The sequence below is a fragment of the Macrosteles quadrilineatus genome, unplaced genomic scaffold (genome assembly GCF_028750875.1).
Source record: "Macrosteles quadrilineatus isolate MER2022 unplaced genomic scaffold, UCM_ALF_1.0 Scaffold_2__2_contigs__length_208266976, whole genome shotgun sequence".
In the NCBI taxonomy this organism is placed as follows: domain Eukaryota; kingdom Metazoa; phylum Arthropoda; class Insecta; order Hemiptera; family Cicadellidae; genus Macrosteles; species Macrosteles quadrilineatus.
In genome coordinates, this window is record NW_026542595.1 from 128,267,065 (window position 1) to 128,288,535 (window position 21,471).

The 21,471-nt window shown below is 34.0% G+C and overlaps 1 protein-coding gene across 5 annotated transcripts in view; it reads right to left on the reverse strand.

Annotated features, from left to right (window-relative positions):
- LOC128986816 (FAST kinase domain-containing protein 1, mitochondrial-like) overlaps positions 1-21,471 on the reverse strand; it is a 39,255-nt gene that overhangs the window by 13,023 nt on the left and 4,761 nt on the right. For 3 of the 5 annotated variants that reach the window (XR_008490158.1, XM_054407351.1, XM_054407352.1), the window contains exons 2-10: positions 18,826-20,031; positions 17,901-18,187; positions 16,533-16,691; positions 14,448-14,611; positions 13,362-13,659; positions 10,104-10,255; positions 9,483-9,725; positions 7,500-7,650; positions 507-630 (exon numbers count right to left, since the gene is read on the reverse strand). Coding sequence is in view for 4 of the 5 variants with exons in the window: in XM_054407351.1 (XP_054263326.1) it covers positions 507-630; positions 7,500-7,650; positions 9,483-9,725; positions 10,104-10,255; positions 13,362-13,659; positions 14,448-14,611; positions 16,533-16,691; positions 17,901-18,187; positions 18,826-19,606 (2,359 nt within the window). In the remaining variant the exon portion in view is untranslated. Of the gene's footprint in view, positions 1-321; positions 443-506; positions 631-7,499; positions 7,651-9,482; positions 9,726-10,103; positions 10,256-13,361; positions 13,660-14,447; positions 14,612-16,532; positions 16,692-17,148; positions 17,229-17,900; positions 18,188-18,825; positions 20,032-21,471 lie in introns of those variants that run through there. The other 2 variants (XM_054407353.1, XM_054407354.1) reach the window with 2 other exon arrangements.

The window sequence follows — 21,471 nt, forward strand, 5'->3', positions numbered from 1 at the left end:
TTCACTGGCCATTGTGACAAAAAGGTAGGTACGTGTTACTGCTAGAGGATGTATCAACTGCTTCAGGGATTAATCTTCTTGAAGAGTAAAATGTTGAATAATAAATGCGGAAATTTGCCAAAGAAAAGCTTATATAGAGTTTTTACTTTGAAAATACCGTTTGAATATACAGATGTAATGTAATAAGGTAAAAATTAATTTATCTAGTTTGAGCTTCATAGCTGCTATGGTTTTCTAATCTCCAATAAAGACATTAATTACCATCTTGAGATCATATCTCACGTTGTGTTTTGATCTTACCAGGCAACAATAGAAAAACGCTCATCATGAAACATGAGACTGTACCCAGGCTCAGCCAGTAAAATCCTTTTTGGGTTAAACTTGGTGTTTACAAAATTGTTGTTCAACAAAATCTATGTATTTTTTCAGGCTTAGAGAGTACCTGAAAAAGGGAAAGAAATTAAGTGCTAAGCAAAATTAACTGTATTAATCTTGAACTAGATTACCTAACGCTTTTTGCTCCTCACAGAATTTAGAATGGAACCATGGGACGTCAGCTTCAGGTTGGTCTAGACACACAGATCTGTTGAGCTCCATCAGGGCCCTTCTTACTCTCTGGGGGTATCTGTCCTAACACAACACATATTGTGATAGTTATAAGAAATAAGAATCATTATCTTATGCTCCTGCATAATCTATAAATATTTTCCCCATATTTCAGCAGTGCACAGCATATTCATAATATTGTAGATAAAATAGTAAAAAATAGTCAAAGCGTTTCAAATGAAACAAAACAAGCATATAATGGGTTAAAAATCAATATAAGCATTCAATTAAGAAGGCCAAAATAGAATATAACACAAATCTCATAGAAAAAAGTAATAACAAAATGTAAAACTGCCTGGCAAATCATTAAAACCAGTAGCAATTCTTTAATCAATACAAAAAACCCCAAAATATCTCCTGATGTTTTCAATACCTTTTTCATTGAATCAATTGAAAACATAAAAATGAAAATTGTTAGTAATGCTTACAGTTCAAAAGATTTAGTTAATAATTCTTCCATTACTCCTGTACCTTTTTTCTGGAATTTTATCACACCTAATGATCTAATAAAAGCCACAAAAAAAATAAAAAACTCTAGCAGTAATGATGTTTATCTCATGTCTAATAGTTTGCTTAAACAGATTATTGGTAATCTAGCTGAACCTCTATCTTACTGCTTTAATCTCTGTCTCCTTGAGGGTGTCTTTCCAGATGAATCACAGATGATGGTCACCAGAGTCTGTCCCATTGTTAAAAAAGGTAAAAAAGATATTCCAGAAAGTTATCGCCCAATATCAATCATTCCTGTAGTATCAAAATTGTTTGAAATCATGGTTTTTGACCAGCTGAATTCTTTTTTTGAAAGAAACAACTTTTTAAGTGTATCACAATTTGGATTTAGAAAGGGCAAGTGTACATCAGACACAATAGATAAATTGATTAATGAGGTACTAATGGTCTTTGAGAGGAAGTCACTTGCTCAGGCCACTTTCTGCGACCTGAGTAGGGCTTTCGATTGTGTCGACCATGATGACCTAATAATGAAATTAAGTTTTTATGGTATCAACGGATCTCCACTTTCTTTTTTCAAATCATACTTAAACAATAGAATACAAAAAGTGTAACGATGTATTCCACACCCGTTACAGTTTTACGTTTCCGACGGTCGGTACGTCAAATCAGGAACGTACAGTAGTGCCAGACACTCGCGCTCTCTCTCTCTCCTCGGCGCTCTCTCTCTAACACACAACCAAACTCTGTCCTTACCGCCAGAGTAGGGACGACAGGAGAGGTAGGGGATCCGCGCCTGCGCACTGGCCACTGTCTGGACGAGGGCCACTGCGTTGGTTTGTAGTTTCATTCGACGCAATACCTCCGAACCGTGCAGTCGTCTCGTGCACGGTAACCTCGACTGGCTTAATAACGGAGCCATAAACCATCTCTGATCTCACGGTAGGCCTAATTAACTAGCATTGAGTGTAACTTTTGCTTTCGTTTCCATTCGAAGCTTCGATTCCTAGTAACGTCGTGTTGCTGCTAAAGCAACCTAGGAATACATTAAATTATTTTCGATACGATAACTAATTATCAATTTCACAAGTATATTAACTCGTTCCAGCCCAGTATCGTTTTGTTGCCGCTGAGACAACCTGGGTTCATATTGTTTTGTGTTTTGTTTAACGTCGTTATTTTATTTTATTAACTCGTTACATCCCAGTTTCGTTTTGTTGCTGCTGAAGCAACCTGGGAGTGTTTTGTTTTGTTGTGGGTTGTTTAACGTTGATATTATTAACTATTAAATCGTTACATTCCAGTATCGTTTTGTTTTTTGTGTTGTTTATCATCCATAATTTAATTGTATTAACTCGTTTCCTCCCAGTATCGTTTTGTTGCTGCTGAAGCAACCTGGGAGTATTTTGTTTGGTGTGTTGTTTAACGTTGATATTATTAAATATTAAATCGTTACATTCCAGTATTTTATTGTGTGTTGTTTAACGTTGATATTATTAACTATTAAATCGTTACATTCCAGTATCGTTTTGTTTTGTGTTGTTTATCATCCATAATTTAATTGTATTAACTCGTTTCCTCCCAGTATCGCTTTGTTGCTGCTGAAGCAACCTGGGAGTATTGTGTTTTGTTGTGTGTTGTTTAACGTTGATATTATTAACTATTAAATCGTTACATTCCAGTATCGTTTTGTTGCCGCTGAGGCAACCTGGGTGTATTTTATTGTGTGTTAATTAACGTCGATATTTTAATGCCGCTGAGGCAACCTGGGTGTATTTTGTTGTAGGTCGTTTAACGTCGATATTTGTAACAATTACCTCGTCAAATCCCAGTATCGTTTTGTTGCTGCTGAAGCAACCTGGGCTTTCTTGTTAATAACGTTTGTATTTAGTGTTTTATGAGTAGGTCCTTTAATACTTAGAATCGTTTTGTTACCTAATGAAAAGCATTGGTCTCTAATTAGCCAAATATCGACCACGTATTTTCGTATTTCGACGGGATATAGACAATCCCATAAATATTCTAAATTCACCCATAGCTGAACCTAAATTTCGTGTACCGAACGTTTTGTAATTAAACACGTCCCTTCCAGTATTTGTGTGTTGCTGTATAAGGCAACCTGGAAGAGTTCAATTGGCAATCTAAAACAGTGACAATGATGATAGTGAGATATTACCGAAATTAGGTATCTTGTCTGAGTCACTCAAAATTATTTTAGTACAGTAGAATCCCTCATATCTGGCCACCACGGGACCAAGCCCCTGGCCGGATAGCGATTTGGCCGGATAAACCAACCTACTACAAAAATGAAAATGATTCATACCTATAATAATGTTTAATCAATACATGCTGTCAAAAGTGTCATTTAAGTCTATTCTAGGATTATTTTTTGAATTAACATGTTTGTACAAATAAAAAAAATTATTTGTAGGCTAAAGTTGTTAAAAAAACCTGAAATTAAGATTTCAGGTAACAAAAACTATTAAACGATGGAGGTAAAAGTTACATTAAATCAGCCTTGAAGATGTTTAGGACCTTAATAGTAAATACAATTCTACTCAACTTTCTTATCCTTTTTGTGAAATAAATACAAAGATTAATTTCCCAACCCCCAACTTTTTAGAGGTTAGGCCTAGTTCAACTGAGTTTAGTGACACAGTAAAATGTATTGAAACAAACAGATAAATAGTTTAGCTCAAACAAGTCGCAAAGACTAGTGCTTGCATCTAAACGTCTGTAAGCTTTGAGAAAAACATTTTGATATTGGCTTCCTGGAAGTGGCCGGATAAACAGAGGACCGGAAAAACCAAGGCCGGATATCAGGGGTTCTACTGTATCTGCGATGACGAATCCTGGCATCCACTGAGCCATCCGAAAACCTAAATTAATATGTTGACTATTTTACAATAAAACGGAAAAACACGTCACAAAAGTCAATATTGATGGAGAATGGTCCCAAGAATTAAAAATGAAATATGGCGTGCCTCAGGGATCTGTTCTAGGTCCTCTATTATTTTTAATTTGTATTAACGACCTCCCAGAATGTATAACCAGTAAAACTTATTTGTATGCAGATGATACAACATCTATATATATAATACGTGAAGCCGTTTTTTGTTAATGCAACTCCTCCCTTATTTGTGGACAAATTTCAATGTTTAAGGTGTCAAAAGATTTGTCTCAATATGTAGTTTTGCAATAAGGTTTTAAAATTTTAAAATTCCAACTCTTAAGGGCGTGACACCCTCTCAAAGGTCGGGGTTTCCCTATAAGAAATACACAGAACAAATTTAAAAACAAAAACAGCTGTTTATAAAAAGAAACTCATTAGCTTTTTGGTAGTAAATATTAATGTTTTTAATATTCAGTAGGTTAAGACCAAGTTAAACAGTTAATCAGTTTTGTTGGAAGAACAGAAAATGCATCAAGTTCAAAGAAGAAATATTGAAAACGGGATGTGGAGACAATTAGTAATAAGATATCTTATGCGTATGAGGGGAGTAGAAAAAGAGAGGCATGGTCTATCAGATACTCATCCAGATACAAATATATATATATATATATATATATATATATATATATATATATATATATATATATATATATATAAGATATATACTACAAACTATAATAATGCATTGACATTATTATCGCTCTACTTCAATTGAGAAAAAACGTAAATGGATTGTTTACTTCTAGATTGTGTTGCAAGTTCCTCGGACAAACTTATACAAAGTTTTATTACTGAATTCACAAACACAATCCAGACATTTCAAGTCAAAAATAAGAAGTTTCAAAAACTCATTTGCTATTGAGAGTTATAGTGGCAATATTAGACCAACCATAAGTGGAGAAATTGGTGTTTATGTATTCAACGAGTAGTTATGGTCAAGTTTATGGTTATATAAATGATTCAGGAGAGGCAAATAATATACTACGCTATTCAAAAGAAGAAAATGAAAATTGCTATTCAAATCTTATAACTACAAGAGTTATCCAACCTATTTCGACAAATGAATCCATACTTCCAAAACTTTTGTTCAGGTATTAAGAGAAACTCCACTAAACAACGTGAGAACGCTCTGATGTGAGGCATATACCGTGACTGAGAGACACCACGTTAAACTGTGTTAACCAACTTTCAATAGTGTTGCTGCTTTAGCCTATTCAAAGCAGATTATGGCTGTCCAGTTGGTAACCCAGAGTTTGTCGGTAAAAATGGAGCACATGAAATGGTAGATATAACCCCACTTTTCAGGATTCTCTACGGAGAAAATTTGTTTGATTAAGGGGATGTATCAAATCAAAGAATTAAAATGACCCAACTTAAATTACTCAACACAGGTTATCAGTATCCTTACTAATAACAGTGTTCTTCAATACTCAATGCTGGAAAAAGTTTGTTGCAACATGTTAACTCGAATTGAAGCAGATCGTTTAGCATTCATTAGAAGTTATCAGTTAAAACTGAGAGCAGAAATGATGTAGGTAAACCTTGACGATGTAAATAGAGATATTTAAAACAAGTATTTAAACAACTCTAAGATGTAACTAGAATTACTCGAACTTAAGCATAACGTTTTCCTCGGAGTTATGTTTCATACTATGCGGCTCATTGAGCCGCACGGGTTCTCTAGTTTTTAAATATTAATCCCGATCTTAAACAACTTCAAGAGTTAGCTCAAAACTCAATCAATGAAGCTTCTATTTGGTTTGAATCAAATGGCTTCCTCTTAAACAAAGATAAAACTCAAAAAATTGTTTTTAGCCTTAGACCCTGTGAATTAAATATGTTGGATGGTTATGTAGACAATGTTAAATTTCTTGGTATTTATCTGGATAAGACCCTTTCTTGGGGAGATCATATAGATTACATAAGTTCTAAGCTTTCAAGGGTAATTTGTCTTATAACTAAACTAATACATTGTATAGATCAAAATTATATTAAAACAGCCTACTTATTTCCTTATTTCCAATCCATTTTCAGATACAATATTATCTTTTACGGAAATTGCAGTAGGATAGAGGAAATTTTAGTCTTACAAAAGAAGTTAGTTAGAATCATATCTTGTGAACCCCAACAGGAACACTGTAAACCCCTGTTCATTCAGCTACAAATTCCAACAGTAATTAACATTTATATATTTGACTCTGTATCATATATTCTACAAAATCCCAACCTTATCAAACAAAATTCTCATGTTCATAATACAAGGAATAAAAACGTTGCTACCATAGATTTTTTTAGACTGTCTAAAACTCTTAAAAGTCATATTGTAATCTCACTTAAAATATACAACAAGCTAATACATTTAATAACAAAATATCCTAATAAAACTTTTAAATCTAAATTCTACAAATGGCTTTTGAACAACCCTTTTTATTCTCTAAAAGATTTTTTTGAATGCCTTTTATTAATTTTTAAGTAGAGCTAGCAAATTTACCAAATTACTGTTGGATTTAGTTGGTTATGGGGTTTAATAACTTTCATTATTCTAAATGCCTTGCATTTTTCTGAACAATAAGATTATTTGGTTGTAATATTAAAGTATGTATTGTAACATGTCTCCTTGTGTGTAGTATTCTTGTAGATATTGTATATTGTATTCATTAACTGACTATGCTAGTTTTAGCAGTTTTTCGGACATTGTCAATAATTTGTATAAATTCACAAGACAATAAACACATTTCATTTCATTGTCCGCTACCTATGACTGAATTGCATAGGCCAGAATATGTTTCTTTGGTATGAATCTTACAAAATAACGACTGAGTAAAACTGGAGATCTTTAGTGAAACTGGATGAAAAATAAATAGTGGTAGCACAGGATATGTTAGAGTTACTTTTGAATGCTGAGTTGTAAGACTGCATTGCAGCTCTCAGATATCTATTTATTCAAGAACACAGAGAATCTGGCTACATGAAACCTGGCTATGGGAGAACACTGGAATCTAGGCTAAATGATGTTGTGGTTATTTTGGCAGTTTAGTATCGATTCCCAAAAATAACAAATTTATTTTTTTCAAAGGGTTTTGAATTTAAGGTTTGGTTTTGACACATCACTAGTTCGACCATTCAAAAGTCTCTCTCTACAAATAGATCCAAACAAAAATAGTGGTTTATTCACCTTTACTTTCGTCCCATGAATCCGAGAACCATTTTTCTATTTTTACTGTAATAATGTACGTTTGTGTTTATGTTTGTGTTAGTGTAAGATGACGACGTCCAAGGGACCGACTACAAAAAGACACTTCTCGACTTGCTAACTACGTGACCATGACACAACTAGCTTCGAAAACATGATTGTAGATGATGCAACTATCTTTGAACTTGGACGAAAGAAAAGGTAAATAAACCACTATATATATTTGTCTTACTAGTTCAGGGGCAAGCCACAACAATGACTAAACAAAAATAGTATACAGAGAGGAATCTAACTTACTTTGGCAAAGCAATGTTTGATTTCATTATCCAATGTTTCGAGGAAGTCAACTGTGAAGATTATTTTAATGAGGGAGGTTGGTAGACGGTCGAAGTAACTTAGAGCTAGAGCTACTTGCAGGATACTCAATCCATTCAATGATACCTCGTCCCTGCAACAAGTATACGGTATACAGTTTGGTGAAAACATTATACATTATTTAGAAATAATAATAAACAATGGTTTTATTATTCATCTAGCCTCTTAGGATACTAATAACTTATAATACGGGTACCTTAAGGCGCAAGATTATTGAGATACAAGTTATGGAGTACATGGAAAAGCCATTACCATCAAAAGTCTTCACTTGGATTTGGAATATAAAAGAACCAAAGGAATCCTGTTTCGCAGTGTGTGAAACACATAGAAGCTGAATGATTATATAACCGAGCTGAGCTTTCATTTTTGCAATCGCAGAAAGCAAAAATTTTGCCACGATTCAGGTTACTTTAATGAAAGTAACCTGAATCGTGGCAAAATTTTTGCTTTCTGCGATTGCACAAATGAAAGCTCAGCTCGGTTATATAATCATTCAGCTTCTATGTGTTTCACACACTGCGAAACAGGTTTACTGTGATTGCAGATGAGGTTTTCAACTTTGCTGTGACCATGGAAGATGTTAAAAGTTGAGGGAGATAATGTAGAATAAATTGTATAAACAGATTGTAATATTACATTTATATTTTTATAAATTAAGACACTATTTCATTCTGAGATCCAAAGGGCAAAATTTGTAACTGACCCAAAGAAATTAAGTCTGGCCTGTAGACCCTAGTTAAGTTTTAGCTCAAATGGTTCAGTAGTTTTTGCGTTCTTTGGGTCAAACACAGAAAAAGCAGTAGCCACTTATTGTTTATAATACGAGGTACGTTTGGAAAGTAAGTTCCGTTTCCTTTCCACTATTCTTCGCAGTAGCGCTGCGATCGCAGTTCAGCGCATGCACAGCAGTTAATCTGTGTCTACCAGAAGGAAATGGCGCCCTTTTTAACTTGTTATTGTTGTCGTACACTTTGTAGCACTTGATTGTAATGGCTGAATTAATTGAGAATCCAGCCGATTTTGAAATGATCGGTGATTTGTTAAAGCAATTGACATTCACCGACAACTGGAAAACTGGATTTTCTTTAACTTTGTGCAAGTTGGGTGCTTAAAGTTTTTTCTGAACGGTACAAAAACCGCTGGATGGCAGTGCACTTGATTTCTTGACTTGTTATGACGAGGATAGCAATAAAATTTTATCGCAGAGAGTCACGGGAGACAAAAATTGGGTTGCTTTACTTATGATACCCCTGAAACCAATCGTTCAATAAAATGGATGCACACAACTTCCCTGGCAAAAGTCACGAGGCCAAACAATCAATAAAGATGTTTTTTGCGAGACGCTCAAGCCGCGCAATACAGAATAAGCGCCGAAAAATGCTCACAAAAGGAGTGGCTTTCATTCACGACAATGTGTGTGTGTGTGTGTGACCACACACCACAAAGTTTGTTGAAGACACTTCTTCGGGGCTTTGGCTAGGACGTGTTTGACCATCCTCCAACCTTGCTCCGGACGATTTTCATTTTTTTCCGCATGTGAAGACTTTTCTTGGCAGTCAATGTTTAAACAGTAATGAACAGCTGAAAGAACGTGTTACCAAATGGTTAACTAAACAGGCGGTAATATTCCATGAGGAAGGTATACTCAAAGTTGTACAAGTGCCTGAAAAATCAAGTGAGTTACCGGTATGTCAAAAAATAGGGCAAGGGTTGTAGATTTTTTAAAACTAATTTCTTTTCTATATCTGTATTCGTTATTTTTTATTTCAAAGCGGAACTTACTTTTCAAACGTACCTCGTACTAAACACACGTTTGATTTAAATTAAATCAAACAAAGTAATTGAAGAACTTCTTATAACTTTTTGACAACAATTTACGTAATGTCACAATCTCAAAAATATTACCTAGTGGCCAGGTCGGCACTGAGGCCACACAACGCGTCCACATGTGTTGGTGTGTATCCCAGATGGTAACACATATGCAACAACTTGCCCACCGTGCCTGCCGTCACGTAAGCATCGTTGTTCAGACAGTAATCCACCATCCGCTCAACCACTTGAGGTATGAGAACATTCGAAATATCAAGGTTGTATACCAGGTTACGCAGGGATCTTGACGTCAACCGACTCCAGTCCAGCATTCGCCATCTGCAACAGAGGCTGATATTTAGAACTGCACAAATTAATATACCTAGTAGCCTATAATCTGGTGTAATTATATGAGACTATATTACTTACGTAATTGTTAAGCCAATATAGTTAAATTCTATGCATCTCTGTCACAAATGCAGTCCATCACATTATAATAAAATGGTGCTAAAAATTAGTGATGGTACTTAACAAAAGTTCAACGTAAGATAGTAACAAGCTTTAGGGGAGGGTTTAGATGGATCCTTACAAAAAAAAAAAATAATAAATAACATGGAGATAAGAAAAAAATTAATAAAATAAACACTACGCATTAATATGTCAGGATAATTACTCGATTTTAGCTATTAAAAAATTTTCAAAGTGTTTACACATTACCTGTTGATCGCATCCCGCATTAGATCACTCTCTACTGATTGTTTTCTACTAATAAACGACCTCAGAATTGTGTTATAGTATTTTATAGAACCAGGATTTATAGTCTTCGATAGTTCCTTGATTTGCTCGTTCATGGCAGTATCCAACTGTAACTAAAACATTTATTGTCATTAACCCTTTTTCCAAATTTCATTATGAATGTTAGAAGTTTTTGGCTGATGTCAACTTCATAATCTTTAAACACAATATGTCCACATTTTGAACACGAGACTTCATTTTTTTACTTGAAAATAAACAAATTAGATTGGCTAATGGTTTTAATTCAAAATGATCTGGGTAAAACAAACTACACAGAATTTGTACATTTTATTGAAACCTGTATAAGAGACTTATGGTATTCATCCCTGGAGAACAACTTCAAATTCCACAGTATTTAATACTAGTTATAAAAACTAATTATACTACTATAAAAACAAATACCCCCGCCGCAGCAAACCTGCAGACTAAGCGAATTTCCATATACACAGCTGGAATTCCACTAAATTGTTCCCTTAAAATTGTCAGATTTATTTCCTATTTAAACATCATTAATATTAACTAGTGTACATGTTGCTCGAAATCGAGCAATTGCAAAGAAGTACAGGAGTTATTTATAAACAAATAACTTGTTTAAAAACTAATAACAGTCATAATTTCTGATGATTTTAAAAGAGTCAACTATAAGATTATTAACTAAAGGAAATACTCACTATTTACATGACAGTCCTATTCCAGTTTAAAGGGTTAATTTTTAACAATCAATCTTCCCATGTACGGGAAAAGGTAAGCTTACATTAAGTTAACGTAAAAAGGCTGTCAGCTTTTATAAAGTACCGTACCTAAGTTGTTTAGCCAATATGTAGACAATAAGGTGTAGGCTACTTTAAACTCTACAGGATAGAGTTAGGCAAAAACTGGCAGAACTCTTAAATGGTGTTATTTATCATAGGCTTACTCATATGCCAAATCCTTAGAATAAAAATGCAATAACTAATAACCGATATCATTCAACACAAACCAACATCCAAAACTAAACACATTTTTAATACAACATAGATAATTTACACATTGACTGTTTTACATATGCTCTTCTTCTCACTATTAATTTTTGCTTCGCAACGGGAAAAATCTGTTTCATAATCATTGAAATAGATTTATAATAAATAATCTATCCAAAAGTTTAAGATTAAAAAATAGTTGTTTTACATGGTCAAAGGAAAATACATTTTTTTGGATCAGCTGTCGGAATTTGTGAAGTAGAAATTCGACAGTTCTGGTTGTTTACAATAAAATGTCAAAGCAAATGTAAACATTGTGAATTTTCTCATGCTTCCATGGAAACGAATAATTTAATATTTAATTTCTGACAACAGCTGGAGTTTCAAAACAATGTTTGTTTCCCATGTTAATCTTATGGAGGAATACGAAACTTTAAAGGGCCCTAGGGCCTCACTCGCTAATTATTTACCTAAAAAGAAAGTTTCCTGCACAACTTCAAGTTACGCTCTTTCCAATGACAACAAAAACGTGTCAATCGGTTCAGTAGTTTCGGAGGAGTAATTGTCACAAAAATCGTGCTTGCGTATTAAATAAGTACGAGAGGTCGTCCAGTGGTCGAAACTCGACCAAAAATATGTAATGTACTAACTTATCTATTTTCACCCCACACTGTAAATAAAACATGTGATTGGAGTTTCTTCCATTTGTTTTGATTTTCTGTTTATATTTCGTTGTTATTTCGTAACCAGCATAGCAACGCATAAGATCCATGTTAATTTTTTCAAATTTTTAAACTCATTTTTTGTGCTTATCTTTGAGCCTATTTAAATTTATAAAGGGGTTCTGCACACCTACAGGAAAATAGCTTTCCAACGGTATGCGTAGATTTTCCCTACGATGCACACGAGCTGAGAAAAAAGGTTTTAAAGAAACATGCTTGCCTATTAATATATAGATAGATAGATGAGTACTTAGGTTTGCTGCTACAGGGAAGAAAATAGGGGGTTTTTATTGAGATATTAATAGTTCAGTATGAAGTAAACAAAATTTCAAAATTTCATTAATATATGTCCATACACAAGCAAGCTACAAACACTGTATTTATTCTCCATAAGAATAACATGGTAATTTTAAATTTACATTATTTTGCGATTTTTCCGTAACCGTTAGGCATGCAACAATGCTTCAATATACTAAATTATTTGTTTTTTTGAGCTCTACAAAATGGTTTAGAAAGAAATTGCAAAATGTTATGTTTTCAGGGTGAAAAATTATAAAAACCCACTTTTACCCCATAAAACCCCCCATAAACCCCTGTTCCCATAGTCCAATCATGCTGGTTCGCGAACTCGTTCAAATAAATGTAGGTTTACACGTTTATACCAAATTTCATCAAAATCGGACCATTTTTGCTCGAGTTATCGCGCTAACGGACACATATATAAATATATATATATATATATATATATGAATTTGAACGGATGGTGTTTTTGGCCTCTGGGGACCTCAAAACGAAAAACTAAATCGGTCCCGGGTGCAGATCTTACCATGAGACCTACGGTAATAGCTTATTCCCTATATGGGAAATTCGCTAAAAACTAATACATACTAACTATTTAATCAAAACTAATTATATAAATTTTAAAAGCATCGTGATATGCAACAAGTTACAAAATGCCACGGGCGTAGAAAAAAATATCTTTTGTGAGAGAAAAAAAAAATTAATGTGAAAAACAAATAGGCCTTTACAATTCCTTGATCGCATTTTCAGTAAAATATTTCCTTAAACTTGTCAGATTTATTCTTTTTTTTATAACATTAGGTTTAACAAGTAGCCTACTAAGGTTTGCTTCTAAAATGAACATAATAAAGTGTGTTTTTTAGTAAACAGTTAATAGCTTCACCGGTATTAATTGAAAAATTTACAAAATTTTATCAAAATATATCTATAAACAAGAAAACTACAACAGTCTACTTATTTTACATGAGATAAGCATTTTATACTTATACGCCTACCCCGTACGAAGGACGGGTACTCTGCTAGTATTTATATCTATATGAATTTGAACGGATGGTACGTTTAATCACTGGTGTCATAAGAATGAAAAAGTAAAGCTATCCTAGGCCCTAGGTTTTACCATGAGACCAACGTTTATAGCTTTTCCATATATGGTAAATTCGCTAACAGATTGTAAATCTATTATTGTTAAAAAAAGTTACCAGCAAATGGACGTCCTTGCTCTTGCGAAGTCGGTCACCAATGCCCTTGGAAACCCACTTACAACTGAGGATGTCCAGCTGACTAATGACAACAAGAAGACGAGACAAAACATCGTTAGACAGACTGGCCACTCCACTATCAGTATCCACTGTCAACACAAAGTAGGCAAGGAGCGCAAACTTCTTAGGCTGCATCACAGTCGTGCCATCCACTAGCTCTCTAGCAGCCAATAGTAGAGCCACAGACTCAAACTGACGGTGGTGGTACGTCACCATGCGATTGGAGAAGTTCAAGTACCTACGTTAAAAAGATGAACAACAATATTATGGATAATCATACAAGAACAAAACGCTCAGTCTTAAACAATATTTATTGGATACTAATATCACATAATATGAGGGCTAGCTAGAAAGTAGACTGCATTTTGGAATTAAAAGTAAACAAAGTATACTTAACAAAGTTAAAAGCTTCACGTAAATAATGGTTTACATTAAAGTTGCCATTACAATTTGCAAACTTATAGTGATGAATGAGTTTGACAATTCCATCCTCATAAAATGCCGTTGCTTGTTCTTCAACCAACTCGTTACTTCTTGTTCCTGTGTATCCTTATTGAAACACTCTTCGCCAACCAATTCTTTATTCAAGGAAACAAGTGGTAGTCACTCACTGCAAGGTCCAGACTGTATGGTGAATAAGGAAATAACTCCCAATTGAAAGATTTCAGAAATTCTTGTGTTCGATTTGCCGACTATTTGATTTTAATGGCAGATATTTTAAACAGCCATTGTAGCTCTACCCATTGTCGATACAAACACAATTTACTTCCTGGATAGCCCTTGTATTCTTTATAGAAATAGCCAAACACAGTTTATAGATTTATGCTCAAAAACTATCTTAATTTTCTTTTCTTAATTTTCCATAACAAAATTTTTTTAGATGTATGCAACAAAAAATCATAAGTAGATCAGCTAGAATAAGATCATGAGGTTTGACAAAGGATAGATTACAACACCGAAGTATTTGTAGGTTGACACATGATAGGATATAAAGAGTTTGTAAAGCGAAGAAGAGTTTTAATTTACCTGAAGAGGATTCTTATGAGTGTTGAGACGTCTAATGGAGTTGATGACCCCAACATCTCTGCCACTTTAGACCAGAACATGTTGCAAACATCAGGCATTGCAGTTGTCAGGTGGGTTTGGAGGTTCAGTAGAATATCAAGATTGTTGCTTTTCGCTATCAATTCCTGAACAAACAATTGGCGATATCACACCAACAGTCAATAACAATCATAAACGTTTGATTGGATATTAGTTATGTTTAAGTTTTAATTGTGTTTACCCACATAATGAGAATTTTTACATAAACATATATTTGGTCCTTCCTGGCTTCACAATCAGTGGTAATACTGCACTACAGCAGTTTTGAAGGTCACTCCATCGTTGGGTGTGTAACTTAACTAAAACCTTGTTTTTAAGTTTAACACAAAATATCTTCATTTGCGGACAATGGACAATTTTTTGCTAGGCACACCAGTTGTACCAAAAACAAAGTTTCATTTGGGTATTTAAGATTGTATAAAAAGTAACTCAATTAAACATTTATTTTTTCATTGAAATATTTTTAAGTTAGCTCTGTCAATGGACAGAGATTAACTAACGTTTTATTAAAAGTTGTTATTGTATTTGCTAAATGTTCTAAAAATGAACAGATTGTAAATAAAATTGTGAAAAAAAAATTAAACAGATTTTTTGTTGATCCTTGTTATAACTGTTTTAAATTCTAAATTTAACTGCAATTTAACAATTATAAAATTGTTTTGCGCTCTAAAACATTTTTTTACATTTCTTCTCCTACAGCCTATTTATTTTTCATACTTTCAATATGTTTCATTACCCCCTATTCTCTATTTACACGAGCCAAAAACAGTTTGATGAATATTAAGGGGGTAGACTTCCGCAAAGAACCTACGTTATATTATCAGATGAATAACGATAAATAACGAAACTTGTTTGTTTCGATGTTCGTTTTGATATATCGATTATAATCTTTTTTTTCTATTGTAACTATCGAATTTCAAATTGGTTTGTTTAAGTTTACTAGTTAATAATGTGTATTTTTGAACTTCTGGTTTTTTCTTCTAAATCTTCACGATCCTAATAAACAATAAAATAACTTTAAAACATTTTTCAAGGTGCGGAAATAGATGGAACTACTTTCTTAACGCGGGGCAAATCACACACCACACCAAGGAACAAGAAGTAGTGATACGGATCTACTTCAGTTGAAAATGAAACAATGAATGAATGATCTTATTTAGGCATGTAGGGAAGTCAGGTCGGGGTTTATGCGGATCCGTGGCTGCATTAAGTGTTTTGAAGTTAGGTTAGATTAAGAAGGTAAAGTGTAGGTTATAGGCGATCGGGTTATTTATTGATATTACACCCATATTGATTTTATCTTTTGTAATTGTTGATTAAATGACGAGACAATTTCAAAAATGCTATCCCAAAAGATAAAAAAACAATATGGGTGTAACATCAATAAACAAACCGATTGCATATAACCTACACTTTAACTTACTTAATCCAACCTACCTTCAAAGGACGTAGTCACAAATCCTCATAAAGCCTGACCTGGCTTCCCCATATGCCTTTTCTCTTATGAAACCGATTTTAAGGTGAAAGGAATAAGATGAATAAACTATTTGATAGGAAACAAGGGATATAAGAAATGAAAAGATTCGTCAATGTTATTGTTTTTGTTTTTATTTAAAAATCATATGTTAAAATTTATTTAACCCTTTTTGAGGTCGAATTTTTTCCACATTTTCTGGCGAATTTAGCTTGCCATTCAATCAGCCAGGAAAATTGCGCCCAGCAACCTATACTCGCCATTCGACCAAAAAAATTAACTTTTTTGATTTTTTTGGTCCTTGTAGGTAGCCATTTTTGAGCAGTCAGCAAAATGGCGGGCGGCGACCTATACTCGCCATTCGACCGCAAAGGGTTAAATCATTCCAATGTTATTATCGAACCGGATTAAAAAACTATATATATCACTATTCATCCGATACTATATCGTAGGTTCTCTGCGGAAGTCTCCCCTATTAGGTTTTAAAATTCATCTTGAATGTAGATTTTCATCCACGTATTTCTAATGCTTACCTTCATAAATTGAGATCCTTTGGCATCTGTAGATAAATTCAACAAAGGTAGGTAGAAATGTAAATTTGCATCATCATGCTTTGGTAAAAATGTTGACTTTTTCTTGAAATTATTTAACAACATAATGGTGTCATGCGGTTCTTTTTGCTGCTGTAGAACCTTAAAAAAAAATTAGTCAATAATAACTTAATGATTCGTAATTGGCAAATCAGAAAGAGCAGTATTTATTTGATAACAAATACTGCAAATAGAAATATAATAAATACTGAAAAATACTTTTAATGTAGGTAGTCAGTACTATGACTTCAATCTACGTAGAGTACTTCAATCTAATCCATAATTTTTACACTCATATCATCATAATTTATTTCAGACACTATACTGGATTAGTATAGGTGGATATAGGTTATAGGTTTGCTTGAAAAATAAATGTTTGATATAATATAATTTGTAACCACAAAACAATAAAACTCCTAATTTTAACCAAGAGAACACAAACTAGGCCAAGGCCCCACTAGAAGAACAGGCCATGCTGCATCGCAACACTAAGTCACTGTGGTGGGTAGTTGTACTAAAATCTTACCGTAAAAATCTGACAAACAGCTAGCTTATTTACCTAAAACATAAGGGATATGGCAGTGAATGTATCCACAAGTGTGACGTCATGGATCCTGCAGCATGGCCTGTTTTTCTGGTAGGGCCATGACTAGGCTCTGGAACTAGGAACTATAATAAAACAATATTTAATTTCAATGATAGATTTTGAAATTAAAAACAGTTCAAACACAATAACCATTTTCACTGTATAATTATTGTTTTAACCCGTTCGCTGCCAACTGCTAGATGCCGCGACTGTGCCAGGAGCTAAACTAGGGCTCGCTGCGTAACATCCCCGCTGAATTACAGTAAAAACAACAGTAGTTAATACTGGAAAGCAAGGTTCTGCAATAAAACTGGTTTTGGACATAGTACTAAGCGGTTCTGATAGATAGCAGCACTACCCAGGTTGCAGTTCCTAAAGTAGTGTTGCTATCTAGCAGAAAAGAGGTGGGACAAAGCACTGTTCAAACGACCCTGGTGGTGATTTTGGGAAACTATTGTCATAAAAGTACGTCCCCACGAGCTGCAAAGAAATATAGGACGCTCGTGATGAGCAGGCTGATCCATGGAAACATTTAACAACAATGAACGGTGACGTGCCGGAACGTTTCTAGCTCCTGGCGCCATGGTCCCACTGACGTTCCGGGACGTCCATTGCAGCGAACGTGTTTAACTACTATAAAACCGATAAATGAATGTTACATAAGGACAGGTTGGGGGAAATGGTTATTTGAGCTAAACATTACCAGTTAACTTGTCAAAAAGTACCTTTTGAATTTCTGAAAGATGGGGGAGAAACATTTCATGAAACTGGCCATGTAGCATGTGAAGAAGTTTGTACGTCATATGCCGAGCAGCAGGATGGTAATATACATGGTTTAACAGCATAATGGCTTTAACAATCACTGACCGATTCTCTTTAGTTATTATTCCTTTCCGTAGAAACTCTTCAGTTAGTGCTTCATAATCCATGAGTAATTCTTCTCTCAGATAACTCACTGTTGACAGCATGCTGATTGTGAGTGCTTTAAACTCATCAGCATTCCTACATCTGTCTGCAATAAAACAGTGACAATATATTAATATACAAGGGACCGAAATTGGGACTGTCCCAAAAGAATCGGGACGGGTGGCAACCATGTTACCCTGCAATCACCAGTAGAGAATCCACACGGCAAATTTGCTGAATTGTACTTATTATTGTTCATTTCAATGAAGATCTGGTTTGTGCATTTGCAATCGGCTGGGTGTCAGAATCAAAACTAATAACTTTGTAATGGAAATTTATGCCTTCATGTTAATGGAAAATCTATAGGAATCAAAAGGTAAACTCGGAGAAAAAGTAAAGAAACGCCTATGAATGAAAACAAATGTAACAGCTGGTTCGTATTAAATATTAATCAGCTGTTACATTATGTAATATTAAATTTTAATATTTAAATGTGGTAAAATAAAACTCTTTAACTAAGATTCAAGCCCTTAGGAGAAGGTTTATCGATAAACTAATTTTTCTTTTTGAGATGTCTCATTTAGACTAAAATATTAATCAATCACTCCATAACTAGTGTTACCAGTACATAAATTGTAAGCACTGAAAAGCAGAGTTGGAGAAATTAGGATATTAACGTATAATTTTAACTAGTTAAAATGTATTAACTTACTAAGTTAAAAATTAAGATTGTACAGTACTTACCAAAGTGACTATGAATAAGTGGTAATGTTTTGATTAGAAACAATTTCGTCCACAATTCATTTCGATTGTCCAATACAACTGTTAGTCTTGATAAAGCAGATATTGAAAACGATTCAGCATCTTGGTTTAGTAACATGTGGTCAATTTTTGTCAAAATAGTTTGGACTGATGGGTGTTTTATGTCTACGCCCAATCTTTTTGAGTACAATAAACAACAAACAAGTTCATCGGCACTCAGTCGGTCTACATTATCCTTTATGACGTCTAATATGTTTAAGATAACTGAAGAGAGAGGTTCAGGTAGTTCACTTTTTATACTCTCAGGTAGGTTAGCCACAATGGCCCCAAATGTGAGACAATTGTTGACATGAAGTATATCGTACAAAACTAGCAATACTTGACAGTAGTGTGATGGAGTCAAAGTTCCTTTATGTCTATTTACAGTGGAGAAAAGGTCCTTTATTGAATCACAGGATTTCAACTGAGATATCAACGGATCGTCTGACTCTGGATAAAGTGTGTTGCGGAACTGTTCAGAGTAGTCCTCCAAGATGATACTTTTTTGAGGTGAAAGCAAGTCTTCTGGTTCCCCAGTCTCTTCTATTGATTCCTCGTTAAACCTTTCAGGTGAACAGTGAAATCTTTTGGGAAAATTGCTTGTCGTAGGACTAAACTGCGATAAAGTGTGGGTTTCATATTTTGTGGCAAGCGTTTTAGAAAAGTTATAAAATCTTAATCTAAAACAGCAGAGAATTCTGTTGCACATTAAGTTGTGATTCATAATTAATAACTGTTGGTAAAAAAACTAGTTTTACTTATCAGGACATATCTGTATTGCCAACATTTGCACAATATTTACTAGTTATCGATATTCTTTCAGATAGAAATTTGATTACAGGAATGATTTGACAAAGAGTAACCAAAGTAAAGAACATTTAAAAATAAATTTCTATTTACTAAAGTTTGAACCCAGTTTTGTTTAAATTTGGAAAGTATAACAATTTAAAACGTTCTTTTGATCATTGTGTTTATTCCCTTTCCGGATGACAATAGGCTATGGGAATCGTCTAAATTAAGTTGAATGTCTTTATTTAACCCCAATAGCATACTAATTATAGTTGCCGGAAAAACTAAATTTTTTAAATTAGCCTAATATTTATTTTGTTTCCCGCGTCGTTATTCAGTGCCTGAGTTCTTGTGTTTCACCTGAAACAAATTAAAAACTTTATACTACACTCTGGTAGATTGGTTAATTCAATATAAGTGTAAGTTGATTAAATGTAAGTAGAGTAGCCAACATTCTTTTTCATAGGCTATAATCATCATTGACAGGTGGTATTTAATGTCAGCTTACAGGAAAGGTTTTTTTACAGTCGGCTGTTTTGTTGTTTGTATTTTATATCCTCTGAAGATAGTCTAACTAGGTACAGTTGCTACCATAATCCTACTAATATTATAAATGAGAAAGTTTAAATGTATGGATGTGTATGTTTGTGACAAGTAAACGCGAAAAATACTGGACGGATTGGGCTAAAATTTGGCATGATGATAGCTCACATTCCCGATTAACATATAGGCATATTCTTATCTCAAAAATACTTTCGGGTTCTGCCCCAGTGGCTCTGCAGTTCCCCATGTTATCCTTATGAGTTTTCATATTTAAAGGGAATCAAAAAATTTAGCCAGCTGTTTCAACTAAAAGAGTTGGTTCTATGATATGCAAAAGCATTACACATTTATAAGATTTACCCACAGGGTGCAGCACTATTACATTTTTCAGCAACATAAAACTGTGATACGCAATGAGAACTGTCAAAGTAGGATTGTTTACAGTTATGTTTATGTTTTTAATTTCATGAATAATTTGTAATATTTTGCGAATTTTCAATAATCTATCTTTTTCTATTGTGTAGGTGAAGTGGTAGAACATTATGGCTATGGTAGATGTGTAATACTATAGCATACCGTAAAAATTTGAGGAAGCAAATTTTCTCAAACCATGTCCTTCTCACAATGCAAACGCAAAGAACTGCATTCATACTTACTTGCCAACCCCGTACGAAGGACGGGTACTCTGCTAGTAGAGTATTTATTCTAGTAGACGCCACCTAGGTGCGTATTTTAACCCAAAATATGAATGAAGGATGATGAGTGTTGAATGGTATTAGATGATCTGTGTAGCTTCGTTACTGGTTAAAATAAGTTGTTTTATCAGTCAGAATTATTTATTTAGAGCACAACGATCAGGGACATTTGGGTCCAGTTTCGAACCATCAACAAGCTACTGACTTTTCTCAGGATCAAACCAGCAAAACTTTGGTTGTCAGGCAAGCACTTTAACCACTCAGCTACCAATTAGGGATGAGCATCGATAGGAAAACATCAATGTTCACCATCGATATTGATAACGACCATCGATATATATCAAGGTAACATCGGTATTGACCATCAATGTACTGATAAAATCGTCGCGAAAACATTGATGTTTTTTCAGGACATCAAAATTGATGTTTTCAAGGTAAACAAATCGATAATCAAAAGTTTTTTTTCATTTTGAGTTTTTTATCTGCTTTCTGTGTCAGCTGATTAACTTAGGAACCTAGCTAAATATATAGACATTCTAGATTAGGAACGGTAGTTTCTCTT